Source organism: Paramacrobiotus metropolitanus, unplaced genomic scaffold (assembly GCF_019649055.1).
Source record: "Paramacrobiotus metropolitanus isolate TYO unplaced genomic scaffold, Prichtersi_v1.0 Parri_scaffold0000004, whole genome shotgun sequence".
Classification (NCBI taxonomy): Eukaryota; Metazoa; Tardigrada; class Eutardigrada; order Parachela; family Macrobiotidae; genus Paramacrobiotus; species Paramacrobiotus metropolitanus.
Window position 1 is genome coordinate 980,777 of NW_026570224.1, and position 15,713 is coordinate 996,489.

The 15,713-nt window shown below is 40.3% G+C and overlaps 4 protein-coding genes across 6 annotated transcripts; 3 read left to right on the forward strand and 1 right to left on the reverse strand.

Annotated features, from left to right (window-relative positions):
* Positions 1-158: 158 nt before the first annotated feature.
* Positions 159-1,916, forward strand: LOC129580677 (lipopolysaccharide-induced tumor necrosis factor-alpha factor homolog). Of its 3 annotated transcripts, none has more exons than XM_055471313.1 (6): positions 159-274; positions 598-681; positions 826-982; positions 1,096-1,187; positions 1,390-1,420; positions 1,628-1,916. In XM_055471313.1, the coding sequence occupies exons 2-6, from the start codon at positions 612-614 to the stop codon at positions 1,698-1,700; spliced, it is 423 nt and encodes a 140-aa protein (XP_055327288.1). In that variant the 5' UTR covers positions 159-274; positions 598-611; the 3' UTR covers positions 1,701-1,916. The 3 variants fall into 3 exon arrangements, with proteins under 3 accessions (XP_055327288.1, XP_055327287.1, XP_055327289.1); XM_055471312.1 differs by having other exon boundaries at positions 167-321; XM_055471314.1 differs by having other exon boundaries at positions 208-325.
* Positions 1,917-2,396: 480 nt separating this feature from the next.
* LOC129580670 (protein Wnt-16-like) lies at positions 2,397-7,519 on the forward strand. Its single transcript, XM_055471304.1, has 7 exons — positions 2,397-2,990; positions 3,365-3,651; positions 4,060-4,346; positions 5,931-5,990; positions 6,112-6,319; positions 6,661-6,756; positions 6,950-7,519. Exons 1-7 carry the CDS (start codon positions 2,878-2,880, stop codon positions 7,048-7,050), a joined length of 1,152 nt encoding a protein of 383 aa, XP_055327279.1. The 5' UTR covers positions 2,397-2,877; the 3' UTR covers positions 7,051-7,519.
* A 367-nt stretch (positions 7,520-7,886) lies between these two features.
* LOC129580669 (mitochondrial ribosome-associated GTPase 2-like) lies at positions 7,887-10,423 on the reverse strand. The gene is made up of 4 exons (XM_055471303.1): positions 10,049-10,423; positions 9,779-9,926; positions 8,989-9,326; positions 7,887-8,555 (listed from the first exon to the last, which is right to left on the reverse strand). The coding sequence occupies exons 1-4, from the start codon at positions 10,247-10,249 to the stop codon at positions 7,995-7,997; spliced, it is 1,248 nt and encodes a 415-aa protein (XP_055327278.1). The 5' UTR covers positions 10,250-10,423; the 3' UTR covers positions 7,887-7,994.
* Positions 10,424-10,635: 212 nt separating this feature from the next.
* On the forward strand, positions 10,636-15,627 carry LOC129580727 (uncharacterized). The gene is made up of 11 exons (XM_055471385.1): positions 10,636-11,014; positions 11,139-11,232; positions 11,302-11,642; positions 11,956-12,247; positions 12,352-12,362; positions 13,320-13,544; positions 13,844-13,937; positions 14,018-14,232; positions 14,562-14,678; positions 14,853-15,147; positions 15,213-15,627. The coding sequence occupies exons 1-11, from the start codon at positions 10,903-10,905 to the stop codon at positions 15,322-15,324; spliced, it is 1,908 nt and encodes a 635-aa protein (XP_055327360.1). The 5' UTR covers positions 10,636-10,902; the 3' UTR covers positions 15,325-15,627.
* Positions 15,628-15,713: the final 86 nt, after the last annotated feature.

Below are 15,713 nucleotides of genomic sequence, written 5' to 3' on the forward strand. Positions count from 1 at the left end.
CTCACCGCTTCTTTGTTACGTTGCATATATTTCGTGATTTCATATCGTTGCAGTGTCAATAATTGCCGTATCAGTCCACATTAACCGATAACCTTGTCATGTTCTGATCAGGCTTAAAGTAACCCTATCGCACATTATCGACACTTCCATCACGTTCCATGTTAGAAATGCGTAAGCAAATACAACAATTCCCTTACGTACGACCGGTACAGTTAAAAGTTTCCTCGCTAATAGAACTTCTGTGCAGTAGATTTTCAGCTTGTGCGGAAATTAGGTACTTCTACGTTGACCAAAGTTTTTAGGAATAATCTAACGCAGACGGTTGGTAAATTTTTCATATGGTTTTTTTTTGCTGTTGTACGCAAAATAAGTAATATTCGAGTATTAGTAATTTACCAAGCATATATATATTAATTTGGTGGGCTTGCCAAGACGTTAAGTTCTCCTTGCGCGTATGCAGTGCGTAGCATTCCTGTTATTCTACTCGACACTTCATTGTTTAAATTTCGCATAATAATGTACCGTTCAAAAGCGGCACGATATTGAGTTGTCATCTTGCCGGAGGTAGAAAGCTCGAACTTTGAAAGTCTTTTCCAGAAATTTCATAAGCCATGGATCCTCAAAATGGGAATTTCGAAAAATCAGGCCTGCCTGCAGCTGTTAACCCAGAAAATCCAGGCGGTAAGTGTATACGTATTGTAAAGAAAATTAATGAAAACCCACGATTTTAATGGTGGCATCTATATAGGACTACGGTAATGGTATTGGTAACCGCAGTACATATACAGTGACAAAAATGCACAAATTTCTAAAAATGTTCGTTAGGTCAACACGTTCCTCCACCTCCTCCTTACACACCATACGTCGGTCAGCCTGGCGTAGCGCTAGCGTCGCATACCACAACGGTGGTGGTTACAGGGCCCACCAGTGCCGATCCATCGGTTGTCCATTTCATCCTGGGACCGGAGCCCTCCCAAGGAGTGTAAGTTGAACTGTGCGAGTACAATCAGGATGCGGTCTACTGTGCGTATACCACAGAGTTTTTAAGCATACGTTTCTTTCATATCTGCTGCTTTTATGGAGATTTTTTTGCAGATGCCCTTGTTGTGGACAATTCATTGTGACCCGTATAAATCACGAATTAGGTAGTCACGCTTACACCTGGATGGCGATTTTTTGCATTTTGGGTAAGCTAGAGTAGGTGTTAATTTTTTACAACCTTTGCAATGCGTTGGAGCGTTACGCGCTTCGACTTCGAACTACATACAGTACTTTCGCAAAATACACTTGAACTAACGCATACGTAACAATAAGTATTTAAAAAACCGTTCAGATCCAAAAACTGTAATTAATGCACTAGTTTTAAGTAACAACCCGTCTTGGTTCTAGGTGGTGTACTGTGTTTCTGGATTCCATTGGTGTAAGTGCTACCATTCAAAGTAATATCTTACATTAGAATACACCGAGAGTTGTTAGTGTACGATACATAAATTTGGCATACTCTCTACTTACGATTATTAGTATAGTATAATACAGTTCTATAAACTTTTACAGTGATTTATTCCAGAATGCAACTAGGCATGTGCAGAATTAACCTTGCATATCTATATTTACATATTAATTACAGAGTGGATTCCATGCAAGATGTCTTGCACTACTGCCCAAACTGTAACACCCTTTTGGGACGGTTTACCCGTTAAAGACATTATTCCATCTAACTATACTGTACGTCTATATGCAATGGAACTTGTCCATGCGAGCCGTACCTTGTCCAGGAAACATATACAGAGTCTCTGTACTGAGGAACTGAATTTTCTGTCCTGGACTCGCTCAAAAGATTGGACATTGTGTTATTTGACATAAATAAGTTCTTTAGTACAAATAAAAAATTTTTGCTAAGATTGCTTATTCAAAAACTCGTCTAGCGCTGAAATCTGGTTGCTCCCGTATTCTTACCCTCTGTCTTGGGCGATATAATTGTTGACAGTGAGAATTTTGAAGGAGATTCTTCTAAATATAACGCGATTGCTTCTTTGACGTTTGACGCGCCTAAAAGGTTTTTCGTAGATTCTCATAATTCATTATACATAACCACAATTACAGATACATGGGAACATACGTGGTACCTCATTAAAAGTCCAGCTTTAAAATAAGCAGCTTTAAATGGTAGATTAATTTTGACAATGCGCTGCGGACCATCAAAAAAGTGGAGCTGCTATAACCGTGTGCTATAACCGTGAGCTACATGGAAATACGTATTTTTGTGCACAGTATGTAGACTAATATTCAACAGATTTGATAATAAATTTGATACCAGTATCCGTACAGCACACGTTTGCACAAGTACCTGCGCGGTTCATTCTTCCGGTAGACAAAGGGCTTGCGCTCGTTAAATTTCCCTGACTGATCCTATTCGTTGCTGCAGTACAATTTTGCCTTCCGTTAGCATTTTTACTGGTGTTTAGTCAGTGATTCTTGACGGCTTCGTTTATGACCAATGACTAATAAGCTTGTTCAATGAGCGGACGAGAAGGGTGAAGTCGAGCACTTTTAAATACGACCTATGCCCTTTCAGATTTGTTACTTCTGTGTTCATTTTAAGAAATTTTGCGTTATTTTACATGGTGATCTGATGTTCAGTTTGTGCATATCCACGTTATTAATCTGCGTTCTTCGCCCAGTTTCTTTTTTCTTTTCAGTGTTTTTCTGATAAACAGCTGTCGTGTGCAGATTGCACTGGAAACTACCAAGAGTCCGTTCTCCTTACAAGATTATTACTGCATATATATCATTACGTACATGAAGGTTACCGTAGGAGTCGTAAAAGTCGGCATGTTAAGCAGGAGTTTTTATGATAATTAACTATGAACGAACACAATGTCCCCAGGAAACTCTGTCAGCGCAAAGTGGCATATTTTACCTGTTTTTACAATACTGTTCATCTTTTTTGTCCATCCACATTGTTCCACTGGAGCATTGGCGACTTGGATGTAAGTATAATATTCTGTAAAACAGAATAGGATATTTTTTTCGCTCTAAAGTCTGTAATTTAACTGGCTATTTATGCAGCCAATCACGGTAGCATATCTTTTCTCTTTCATTGCTTTTGTTAGTTTAATAAATATGCAGTGCTTTTGTTTCTCATTAGTTAATCGAAATTAATAATTATCCAGTCAGTAACTCTTTCTTGTCCATAACATACTCAAAATACGTGATTTGCGCAACCGATGCGGAGACAAATATGCGTGATGACCTTTATAACGATAGCATGACTACTTTAAGTGCTTCTACAGTACAAGCAGTTTCTAAATGAAAAACGACACGCGGTTTATTTTTTAGAAAATTTAGATTGCGTGGTTTGCAGGCATATCGGCATTGCCGGATCCAGCCTATACCAAGCTCCTGATTTTGTACTAAATCCCCAGATTCACAGTGATACTCAAAATACACCGGATACTGCCTGGTGCAGTACCATCCCCGGTCTGGTTGATCACCAGCTTGTGCTTTGCCGGCGCACTCCCATTGTTTTCGCTCAAGTATCCAGTGCCGCCAAATTGGCCATTATGGAATGCCAGAATCAGTTTCGTCATGACCTTTGGAATTGTACCACCACTAATGATCATACCGTCTTTGGAAAAGTGGCTGTTAAGGGTAAGTAATCCACTATGTAATAATAACCTTTGACGAATTGTACAACATATGAGAAGTTTAATGGGCAGTCGTTTTCTCTGAGGTGTGTCACGATCCACGGCGTTTAATTTTTCTAATATGTACATAAGCATGCAGTTATTCAAAAATTAAGCTCTGAGCGACAACTTTCGTTCCCGCCATACAGTTATCCGAAAATTCTTTATACCGCGTCTATAAATATATTTTAAAATTGTGTTCATTGGATAATATCCAGGTTAAAATTTTTTTGTTGGCTTGTTCGAGAATCCAGATTAGACTTTACATGGTATCACGGAGAACTATGTAGAGATTATTCTTACATCCGACCTCATTGTACGCTTTTCGCCGGTTATATCAGTTTGGGAAACCACCGGTCGACTTCTGTTTCAGGCAACAGGGAAACGGCCTTCATTGCGGCCATCTCCAGTGCCGCCGTGGTCCACGCGGTAGTCCGCGCCTGCAGTTCCGGTAATTTAACGGACTGCTCATGTGATATGCGCCGTGAAGGCCAGCGTGATAATGTTAACGGATGGAAATGGAGCGGCTGCTCGGACAACGTGGAGTTTGGCATGGAATTTTCGCGTCTCTTCAACGACGCTCCGGAAGACATTAAGCGTCATGATTCCCGCAGTATACGGGATGTTATGCACTTGCACAACAAAGCAGCTGGACGAATGGTATGCGACGTCTGTAGTCATGTGTCAACAGGGACTTTGGCACAGTTTGTTTAATTGCACGCGTTAACACAAACGCAGATTTCAACCGTGTTGACAGCTGCTAACTCAGACATGTGTGCAATGGGACGACACAACACCGTCGAGAGCGTATGCGACCTGTTGGGTTAGCGCCTGCCTTAACACTTTCTGCAGCAGTGACCTCCAATGAATTTTTGACGTTTATTGATTTAAGGGACCAGTTTGCAGACGGCAGAGTGTACCCCGCAGTTTAAACTGAACGGCATAGCATAACAGCTTTTATGGACTAGAAACGTCCATTTTCGGGGTTGAAATGTCTAGGCGTAAAATCTGGCACTAGATAGGAACTGCGCCACCATAATGTTTTATGACCGGCAGCTTTTCTTAAATCCTAACCGAAAGCGGCGCTGTAGCTGGTGTTGCGGAGATGCAGACCGCTGATGCTTGTCCATTTCAAGTTGACACGACTTACACCGACAATGGAAATTTTACAAATTCCCTTGCAATGAATTTCAATCCAACAAATGAAATTTACAGTGCTCACTGACGCGTCTAATATTTTCCAAACGCAGACGTGTGCGCACCAGTCAGCCAAAGACTAAAGTGGACATAGCACAGCGATCCCCGCGTCATAGTATTTATCCTCGATTACCAGTAGGCGTACTTATTGCATCGAAATCAAAATTCACGATTGTAGTACTATGAATTATTTTGAATGCTTCAAAAGTTCCACAACAAAGTTTCTATAAACAAACTATTGCATTTCATACGGAAGATATATAAATATGTGAAGCATTTCTAACACCAGAAAAGATAACTCCTGTTCCTTATGATTCGTGAACATCCAGGATCAAAACGTTTGGATTTGACTGACATCTGATAATGTGTTGGCAGGAAACTGCGAACGAAAGCTAGTTTTCTCTACAGTAAGCATTCAAAGTAGAACGTTTACCTTGTCGCAAATACCCAATATCCGGTCTTGTTTCCGAATAATGTGACGACATATTTAACGTAACAAATCCATTTTAATGACGTAACATTGTAACAAATTCATTTTAATGACGTTCAAGGTAGCTAAAATATGTGTTCAGAAGAACACTGTACGAGTATTATAATAAACTGCTTGGCTTTCACGGCTTGCGCGTGGCCAGGACAGGACATACATGCATATGCTTTTGCAATATGTACATCGAATTTTGGGCTATGTCTTTCGCAGTTATATGAGCATTGGTCTTCCACTAGCATTCCTACGGTTAGGATAATGGTCTGAAACCAGGCGACTCTCAGACAATGAACTCATAATCAATTGACTTGTTTTTCTCTTTTAACAATAGCGGTTAAAGCAGGATACGACCTTTTTACGACTAATGTCTAATAGTAATTTGTCCTCAGACGATCTCACAAATACGCTACTTGATCGTAAAAATTCCCCGCCATCTAATTCGTTAAGAAAACCGCGTTTCTCGCAAAGTTTTATGCGACCATAATTATAGCATACGTTGGGGCATTTTATAGAACTCGTGTCTTACTGCGTGTCTTTTGCTTTGACTGTTGCTTTGTTTGCAGGCCGTTCAGAGATCCATGAAAATACAATGCCGGTGCCACGGAGTTAGTGGAAGTTGCGAGGTTTGTAAATGTCCAATACAAACGATCAACTGTTTTTATATTTTTTAGCTGCGAATAAACATTTATTTCGTTCATGATCAGTTTAAATGACAATATGTTTTGCCGTTTATTTCTGCAATAGATGAAAACTTGCTGGAATACTGTTCAGAACTTCCATGTTGTTGGTTCGGCACTAAAAAAGAAATACTCGCGCGCAGTGTGGATTGCAAAAAAATCTATAAGCAAGTTGAAGCGGAGGGAGATGAAGAGCAAACGAAAACCAATTCGAAAGGATGACTTGGTATACATTGATAAATCACCGGATTACTGCAGAGCGAACAGAAAGCGAGGTACCTTGCATCAGCCGTAGTACTATCTGTACAGTCCTGCAACGTAACCAGAATATTATTTTTTGAGTACATTCAAGAGATTGGCGATATCGAACGGAAGCGAAAGTGTATTATTAGCTGCCATTTACGGTCAGCTTTGGGTAGTATCGTTTTGTTTAAAAGATTAGTGGTCTAGAAATACGAGTAGTAACAAAAGAACGAGTCTGCTCTAACAAATTTACACGTTGAAGAAACAATAAAATCGTTATTAATAGCAATGCAATACCCAAAGCAATCTTGTCTTTCTTTTTGTCTTTTTGTCGTCTTGTCTTTTTGCAGAATCGTTATAAATAATGTTGCAGGTATTCCTGGAACGACAGGTAGAATATGCAATAGTTCCGTTGCGGCTTCCAACAGCTGCAAAAGAATGTGCTGTGGACGAGGTCACTACACAAAAGGTGAGAACCAAATTTCGTGATACTCTAAAATACCTTGCACGATTGTACATATTTACTGTGGTACTTAGTTTACATTGCTCCTATCAGTATTTAGCGCTTTGTCTAAAAAACTTTCAAAAAGTACTACGCAGTCATAGATAATGAATACTCGTACATGATGTATTTATCACTAACAAAAAATTTAATTTATTAGTTGTGTGGCGCAAGGATCGCTGCAAGTGCAAATTCATATGGTGTTGCAACGTCCAGTGCGAAGTCTGCCAAAAACGATACGAAATCAATTATTGTCGCTAAGTTTGAAGTTTTAATGCTGGAGCTTCCGACGCCGCTAACATCACATACTACAAATATAACCAGACATAAGCATGGGGATTCTGCTCACCCTACAGACACCACGAGAGTCGGAAAAGGCAAGCTAGGAATATTGCATGCGTCTTTCAGGTCATCGCTATCTGTTGGAATCAGTATTGTTGTTGAAATATGGATCTGATTGTCTGATCGTGAGCGGTATACCGCTTTTCAGAACCCACTAGTAACGTTATTTTGGTCTAGCGTTGTAGTTCTTTTGCATTAAACAGCCGGGCTTTCGCAGTGCAGTTAATTTACTCATTGTTTTCCGTTTGGTATAATTTTGTCATTTTAAGCGACTGCAAGGATACAATCATATAAATACATTTTTGCAGTCCTTAGATTTTGAGAAATTTGCAGCTGTTAATGTGTTATTTTTCAATCTTAATTATGAATTGATCATGCGCGGGATGAATGCAACAGGTGATTAAGTAAACAAAAGCATAAACGAACTGCGCATATGTACGAGCTTGTCCGGTAATTTCTGTCGTAAAGGTACAGATAGCACATAATATAAATATTTAGCGCGAAGTTTGCGCTATAGCGATTGCCACTACACTACGTTTGGCCTAACACGCAAATTTGTGTTTTTCGCTGTATTGAACCGGCAGAAATTACCGGACAAGCTTGTACAGTGTACAATTACATATGCACGTTTAAACATGTACTCGTACTTCTAGTCTTCCACACATGATCTCGTACACTACAGTTATCGCTACGTTACTGTACCTACATAGTACATACTACCGAGTACAATACATAGCTGGAGCCTGGGCAAGTGAAAGCCCTCTGCTTGTCCAATGGCTGCATTGAGTTGTTTATTCCGATCAAAAGCGATTCTAATGGAGACGGAATAACAAAAAGTTTTCAAGGCTGAACTGAACATAATTTCAAAGGATCACTTTATTGTCGTTCGACTGTTCACTATCTTTTTCTACGTTTTCCGTCGTGATATCTTTGTGATGTTCGTCATACAGTTTCCTGAAATGGATCAACAAGGATGTGACATTAATGCCTTTCTTCGCGGAAATAGGGAACACCGGAAGGTCGACTCTGGACTGCAGTTCGGATAAATTTGCCTGAGCTTCAGGGAGATCGATCTTATTCCCGACAATAGCACAAGGTCGATCGGCCAGTCCTGGACTGTACATGTCAAGTTCGTAACGGAGATGTTCCAACTGCAGCCAGGGCTCCGGCTGGGACAGATCAATGACGTACATGAGACATACACAGCGCTCGATGTGCCGTAGAAACTCTAAGCCCAGACCGCGATTCTTGTGAGCATCGGGAATAATACCCGGGAGGTCAGCGATCGCCAGACTTGTGCGGTCTTCGTACTCAATGATTCCGACGTGGGCATGTAGGGTAGTAAAGGGATAGCTTGCGACTTTAGGTCTGGCTCGACTCAGTGCACTTAGTAATGTCGATTTGCCCGCGTTAGGAAATCCCACCTAAACAACAACGATCTGATGAAATGGTATCATAAGTTCATAACAGAAAGTCATAGCATAAATGGCCATGCAAATATTGCAACCCGGGAACAAGAAACCAAACATACAGACGTAAATTTATCAAAGTTAGCAAAGTTTGGATATCGATAATAACCAACCTCTTTCATTATGAATAACCGAAAGCACAGCTAAAACTCGGACAATCAAAACAACAAAATCATGGCGGTACTCAAACTCTTGCAAGCAAGTCATCGAAGAATTCTAACGTAAGCTACCAGGAAACGATTCAGTTTTGTCTATGAAAAGCAAACAAAAATAAGAATAATATGTAAACCAACAATCAGACAGCTAGTACTACATGTATGTCAAATCATGTCATGCAGGAGACATTTATCACAAACTAAAAGCGGCACGAGGAGACAGACGCACTTACCAGACCGGCATGGGCGATAACTCTCATTTCCACGGTTAATTTCTTCACTTCTCCCATACCACCCACTTCGCGCACAACAGGCGCCCGTACTTCGTTACTCAGGAAGAAAGCGTTCCCTTTACCACCGGCTCCACCGCGGGCGGCTAAGAATTTAGCCTCATTCTGCTTCAGCTCCGTCAAAATAGTTCCATTCGTATCACGAAAAAAAGTTCCAACTGGCACTTTTACGATCAAATGGTCGGCATTACGACCGTTACAGTTCTTACTGCGCCCCTTTTCGCCCGCTTTAGCGGCAATATTCAGCCGCAAATGATTGAGGCTGTTCAAATTGGTGTCCGCTACGGAAGAAAACAAACAGCAAAATCAGTTTTTAAACAAACTCAAGGAAAACACTACGAAATAAACAAAATAAGTTAAATTAAACTGACCATATCATCATTATGTCAAAGTAACAGCAGCTCTGTAAATTATTAATGTCAATGTCACTTCTAATCCCTCTCACAAAACCAAATTTCCACTTGATCAGTAGTAGTGTAAGTGGTTTAGTAGCCGGACAATAGTCAATGCACCAAAGGGTTTTTTATTACTTCAAAAATGAGCAGCGACCAAACGCAGACCTGTTGACAAGTTAATGTCGCTGTAAATTATCATTCGTCTTTTATAACCAAGCAAACGTTTTTTAACCAAGCAGTCCCACTCTCTTAAAAATCACACAAAAAGTAGATTGATAAAACAAATTGTATAAAATGCCCCATAACTGCAAGACTGTACTTATACGTGGGTCTGTTACCTTCAAATATCACATGTCCCCCATTTCCCCCATCGCCACCATCAGGTCCCGCATATTCTGTCATCGGAAGCGATAAGAACGAACACATTCCGTCTCCGCCTTGGCCTGCAGCAACTCTCACCTCGAGCCAGTCGATAAAATTTTCGGCCTGCAATATATACTTTCATCGTTTCATTGGGATAAGACAGAAGCAAAGGTAAGCAGGCTAAAGTATCTTCTCGGATATTCGCATTACGTTAACGGTTAATAAAGAGTTGTTTCGTTTATTACCTCATGGCTTCGTTTGGTTTTATTCCGCTTCAATGGGCGCGGTGTCGTCTGCTCAGGATCCACGGATGTCGAAACCGAACGGCAAATAGCTGCATTTAAAATTGCTTTATTGCTGGAGAAGGCTTCGGAGAGATTCCGGACAAAAGAACTTTCAGAACGGAAAGCTCGATAACAGATAGAGTAGCAGAATTTTGTCAACATGCTGAACACGCGGATGCGCCGATTCGCCTATTGTAAGATAACTGCAATTTTATTGCATTTTTCAATAATAATATCCACAGGCAGGGGTAACAATCTTTTTAGTTTTCAGAACTAGAAGCGCAAAAATCCGAAAATTCGAGGAAGAAATGAGAAATCGCAGAAGTTTTAAGCAGCACTGCGTGACTGCAGTAAACGTGACTCCAGTAAACTGTTTCTATTCCGCAAAAATATTTTTCAAAATTGCCATCCGGTGGCGAACATAATTACTTTATTCTAAAACTGCCATCCGCCCTAGACATGCAGCTACAGCGTCCCTTCGTGTTTGCGTCATCGCGGAAGCGATACAGAAGCATGCGAGTGCGATGGGCGTTTGGAATGAGCTTATTGCATCAGTCAGCTGTTTTTCTAGCAAACAAATGGTCAGATCTTCAAAGGAATTTGTTTTTTTAGCACAAGAACTGATTTACATTTCCGTTATAATTAAACTAAAAATAAAATAGTATACTGTTTAAAATGCTTGCTGCTTAGCTATATTTGATGTGTGCTATCATACCATCGGACCATCGGTATATACAACGGGATTGTGTCTCATAATCGGCTGCCCACGTGCTAAAGAGTGAAGAGCAGTGGAGCTGTCGATTGTGCTTATAGTTATGGCAGAAGAAATCGATCTTATTCCCAGCGCTCCCGATTTGTTGCGTCGACAAGGAGATATCTCGCGGAGTTTTCCGAAAACCAACTCTCCACTTCGTGGAGTAGCCGCAGGTATCAGAAGTTGTGTATTTTGTTTGTACAAGCGTATTGATACTGCAAGCATCAAGCTGAAACATGTCCGGCTTAACATGCTGATCTTATGTTGAGATTTAAATTACTCGTATTTAATTTGTAGGAGCTATTACGGGGATGATAGAAATGTCTATAAATTTTCCCACCGATTTTGTCAAAACGCAGCTACAACTGGATGAGAAGTCTGTGACACGTAGGTATTCATACGTTTCTCCATCTTTCGATACCATATCTGTTATCTGGTTCGTTTAGCAGTGATTCTGAAGTTCTTGCAGATACACCGGCCCTATTGACGTTGTTAGTAAAACTGTTCAAGCCCACGGTGTGCGCGGGTTGTATCGTGGTCTGAACGTTGCTATTTGGAATCCGAAGACAGCGGTACGGTTTGGTGCGTTTGAGCAGCTGAAGAGCCTGCTGGCGGATGGTAATGGGAATTTATCCCCTCATGCATTACTGTTCTGTGGTTTCGCCGCCGGGATTTGTGAAGCTGTGCTGGCCACAACCCCCACAGAAAGCATTAAAGTCAAATTTATCCATGATCAGCATTCTCCCGTCAGGAGGTATACTGGACTGTTCCAAGGCATTCGCCAGATTATTCGGGAATACGGTATGGATGATAGAATCAGTTGCTTTAACGTCGGCACATTCATCCGTTGGAATTTAAGGAACTAAAAGTTTGTTATGATTATTTTTAAAACCGTGAGTCTTGTCTGTAAGACTACTTTTTTCTTTTTGATTAATCACGAATAGCGGTTCTACGTAAGAAATTTATTTTTCAACAGTGCTACCGTTGCCATTAGAAATGCAGGAAGGTTTTCTTATGTAAGTGTCTGCGCCTTTTTGAGAAGGTTGTTTTGTTGCAATACTTGCATGCAGACATAAATAAGCGTTCTATCTGCATTTAATTTTGATTTTTAAAGGGATCCGGGGAATTTACCAGGGTGTCGTTCCTACCGTTATGAAATCCAGCACCAGCCAGGGAACGCGATTCTTTGTTGTGGAGTCTTTGAAAGACTGGCGGAAGCGATCAACCGGGAAACCCGCCAGTAAACCGCTGATCGCACTCTTTGGAGCTCTCGGCGGTGCGGCGTCTGTTGTTCTTAATTCCCCATTTGATGCTGTAAAATCCCGTATGCAAAGTTTGAATTCCTGCAAATATCGAAATACCGTGGATTGTTTTTATCGGATGTGGAAACAAGAAGGCTTACTAGTGTAAGTTTTTTTATACCATTTTCAGACCGCGAAATTACGGAATCTGAGACTTAATCAACTGAAATTCGGTGCCTTTTTTCAGCATTTTTGAATTTTGTTTTCAGATTTTATAGAGGTACCATCCCTCGTTTAGTACGAGTGCCAACGGAAGTTGCCATTGTGTTTACGGTCTACGACATCATTATCAACGCCATGAATCATATATTTTAATGCAGCGCTAGATTGTGCCTACGCAATTACATGGTTGTCTGTGATTTTAAAAAGGTGGATCATGATGCACATACCGACATACGTGCCGAAGTTTGCAGATAATGGAACGAATGATTTTTTAAAATAATATATGTACTTTGTGTTTAAATTTTCCCTAAACAATTTGAGTGGAATTATCATTATGATTATTTGAATTTAAAAGGGTGTTTAAAATGCTTCAGACTGGTTTAATAGTCAAAATATCTGCAACTGAATTTAAAATTATTCGGCAATTCTGCACCGGTTCGGTAAAGGATGCACTGATAAAACGATTCCGTAGTGAAGTGAATTATTTAGTGAATTTAGTAAGACTAAGTACTACTAAGTACTTACGAAGGAAATCCATGATGGCTCGATGATTGCGACATCACGTCTTACGCAGCTCTGTTAGTAAACATAACCCGAAGTGATCGACCACGCCTCTTCCCGTACTTCTCGTAGACTTCACAACGCAACAGTCGCTCATTCAGAGAACAGATCTGTTTCCAACCAATCAGACCACCGTCTGGTAAAGACCGCTGAGAGAGGAAATTTTATTTCACAATGAACTCAACAGTGCGCCGATTTTTCTATGTATTCCTAAAATGTGGAAATTGCCGTCGCGGTGGAAAAAATTGACACAGTTCCAAATTCCTAAACGTACCAACTCTGTATATCTTTGGTGTGTTTGTTGTGATATTTTGCCGCTACGAATTCTTTTCTAAACGGTAACTTTGAGACTAATGATGCCACACTGTTGTGAATATCTCGCGAAGTTTGGACGCATTTTGGGGATTTCGAAAGTGTAGAAATCGGCATTTGAGTGTGCTGGACGGTTTCTAATGGTGGAACAACGTTTTCAGTGTATGGATATTTTTAACTATCACGATGATAAGAAATTTTCTACAAACATTTTCGCCTGAGCGCGTGGACCCTACAGTACTTTCTCCGATACCTCAGAAGACGTCAGCCAAGGGATCGCCATCAAGAAGCCAACTATTGAAGGACAGAGCCCAGAAAGTGCGCCAGAATAAACGAGCACAGCATCACACCAAGGCGCTTGTGGCTGGTAAGTTATTCGTTTATGGCTGGAAAGTATATTTATACTGCCAGTTATTTCTAATTTTTTGTCAAAGTGCAATCGAAGTTAATCACAAATATAAGCAGTATCCAGGAACTGAATTAGCATGGCGGCAGTTTCTGAACGTCCAATATTTGCTTCTCATGGCAATTTACTGAGACGTTCCATATCTTGTGTGCTTTTCAATTACGGTAATTAAATATGCATAATGCAAAGAAATTACTACTCGAAGCAGAAGTCACTAAATTGAATTTTAAAGTTTGTGAATGATTGTCTTATTCTTACAGGCACAATCGCTGGTGTTTTCGAAATCAGTCTAACGTACCCCATCGATTATGCTAAGATCCAGATGCAGTTAGACGCACGTTCTGACAAACCCAGGTAGATGGATGCTCTTTTGCAGAGATCAGCCATTGTTGTACTGCTGTCGACGAATTTTTCATCTTTGTATATTTTGCCAGGTTTTGCGGTATGATGGACGTGTATAAGCAAACTTTCCATGCCCACGGCATTAAAGGTCTTTATCGTGGATGGAATGTTGCAGTGCTGAGTCCCAAAACGGTGGTCAGGTTTCAGGCGTTTGAATTTTTCAAGAAATTGAATCTGGACTCCACGGGACATTTATCGGCTCATGGAAAACTCCTGTGCGGACTGGCTGCCGGAGCATTCGAAGCCGGTGAGATAACAGAACAAATTTTGCCCACAACACCGAATTCTGCATAATTAGATATTTACCGGGCAGTTTAATAAACTTTAATTTAAAATTGACCATTACCACGCTGTAGTCGTGAAGTGTAATAATAATTCATTCTTCGCCGACCAGGGCATTGCCGTGATTTTGCCCTTAAAGAAGAAAAACTGAACGTTTATTTTCAGATCTGCTTTTTTTCAGGAAAATTTTTTTGTTTGTTCGCAGTTGATTTATGGGTTAGAAATAGCCATACAGACTTCTATAATATTAAACTGACATTCACTCGCTTTTATGCCATATTACTTCTCTTTTAGCTCTGGCTGTCACACCGATCGAATCTGTAAAGGTGAAATTTATCCATGATTTGAACTTTCCGACCCAGAAGTATGAAGGAGTGTTCCAAGGAGTTAGGAGAATTTTAAGAAAGCAAGGTACTTTGACAGCGAAATTAATAGGTTATACGTAGTCAATGGTATTGTTTTTTCTACTTAGTCACTGGTATTGTTTTTTTCTGCTCGTACTAAGCAGCCCATGGTTATTTTTGTGTGAAAACTTTTATATTATGACCCGGTGAATGTTGTGAATCGATAATTTTTGCCTTCTAGGTATACGCGGCATATATGCCGGCTTAGTCCCGACTGTGATGAAAACTTCGACCAACCAAGCCATAAGGTTTTTCGTTGTGGAAAGCTTAAAAGACTGGCGCAAACAAGGCAATCCTAAAGCCAAAGTGAGCAAGCCACTAACAGCTGTTTTTGGAGCCATCGGTGGTATTGTATCCGTATTCTGCAATACACCCTTGGATGTTATGAAATCCCGCCTCCAAGGTATTGAGGCTAAGAAATACCGGAATATTGTACATTGTGCTTATTTGATTGCCAGCAAAGAAGGGTTTTCTGGGTAAGTTTTTGTTTTTTAACTGGTATGATTACGTATTGTTAATTGATTGATTCGTTGTTTTACAGATTCTACAAGGGGACGATGGCTCGCTTAATGAGGACGCCATTAGAAACAGCGATAACATTCATGGTCTATGACCTCGTTATGGAAATTCTGCACGAAGTGTGGGAACCCTAAAAGAATTTCCGCTTTTCGTGTCTATATCTCTCTTCTGGTACAATTTGCTCAATTTTCTCAAGGATTTTGTACGGTGTCAGATGTTTTGTCTATGTGTCTGAAACATTTTGTTATGGCAGCGATCAAAAATTTTTTGTTTCCGGGACAGTTGTTTTGAACTCATTAATCTCTGTAGATTGAATTGCACTTTACTGACTTTAGTGTACGGTAAACGATACTTTTCTCATCAGATCTGACAATGAGATGTAAGTAAATGACTGTAATATACTATACATAGCCAGAGCCTTTGTTAATTAAACTTAATCGCAACGCAATTTTGCAACATTAAGGTGCAAGGTGCTTGTGTTGAGTAATTTTGTTACACGATAGTGCAAGGTGTTTGTGTTAAG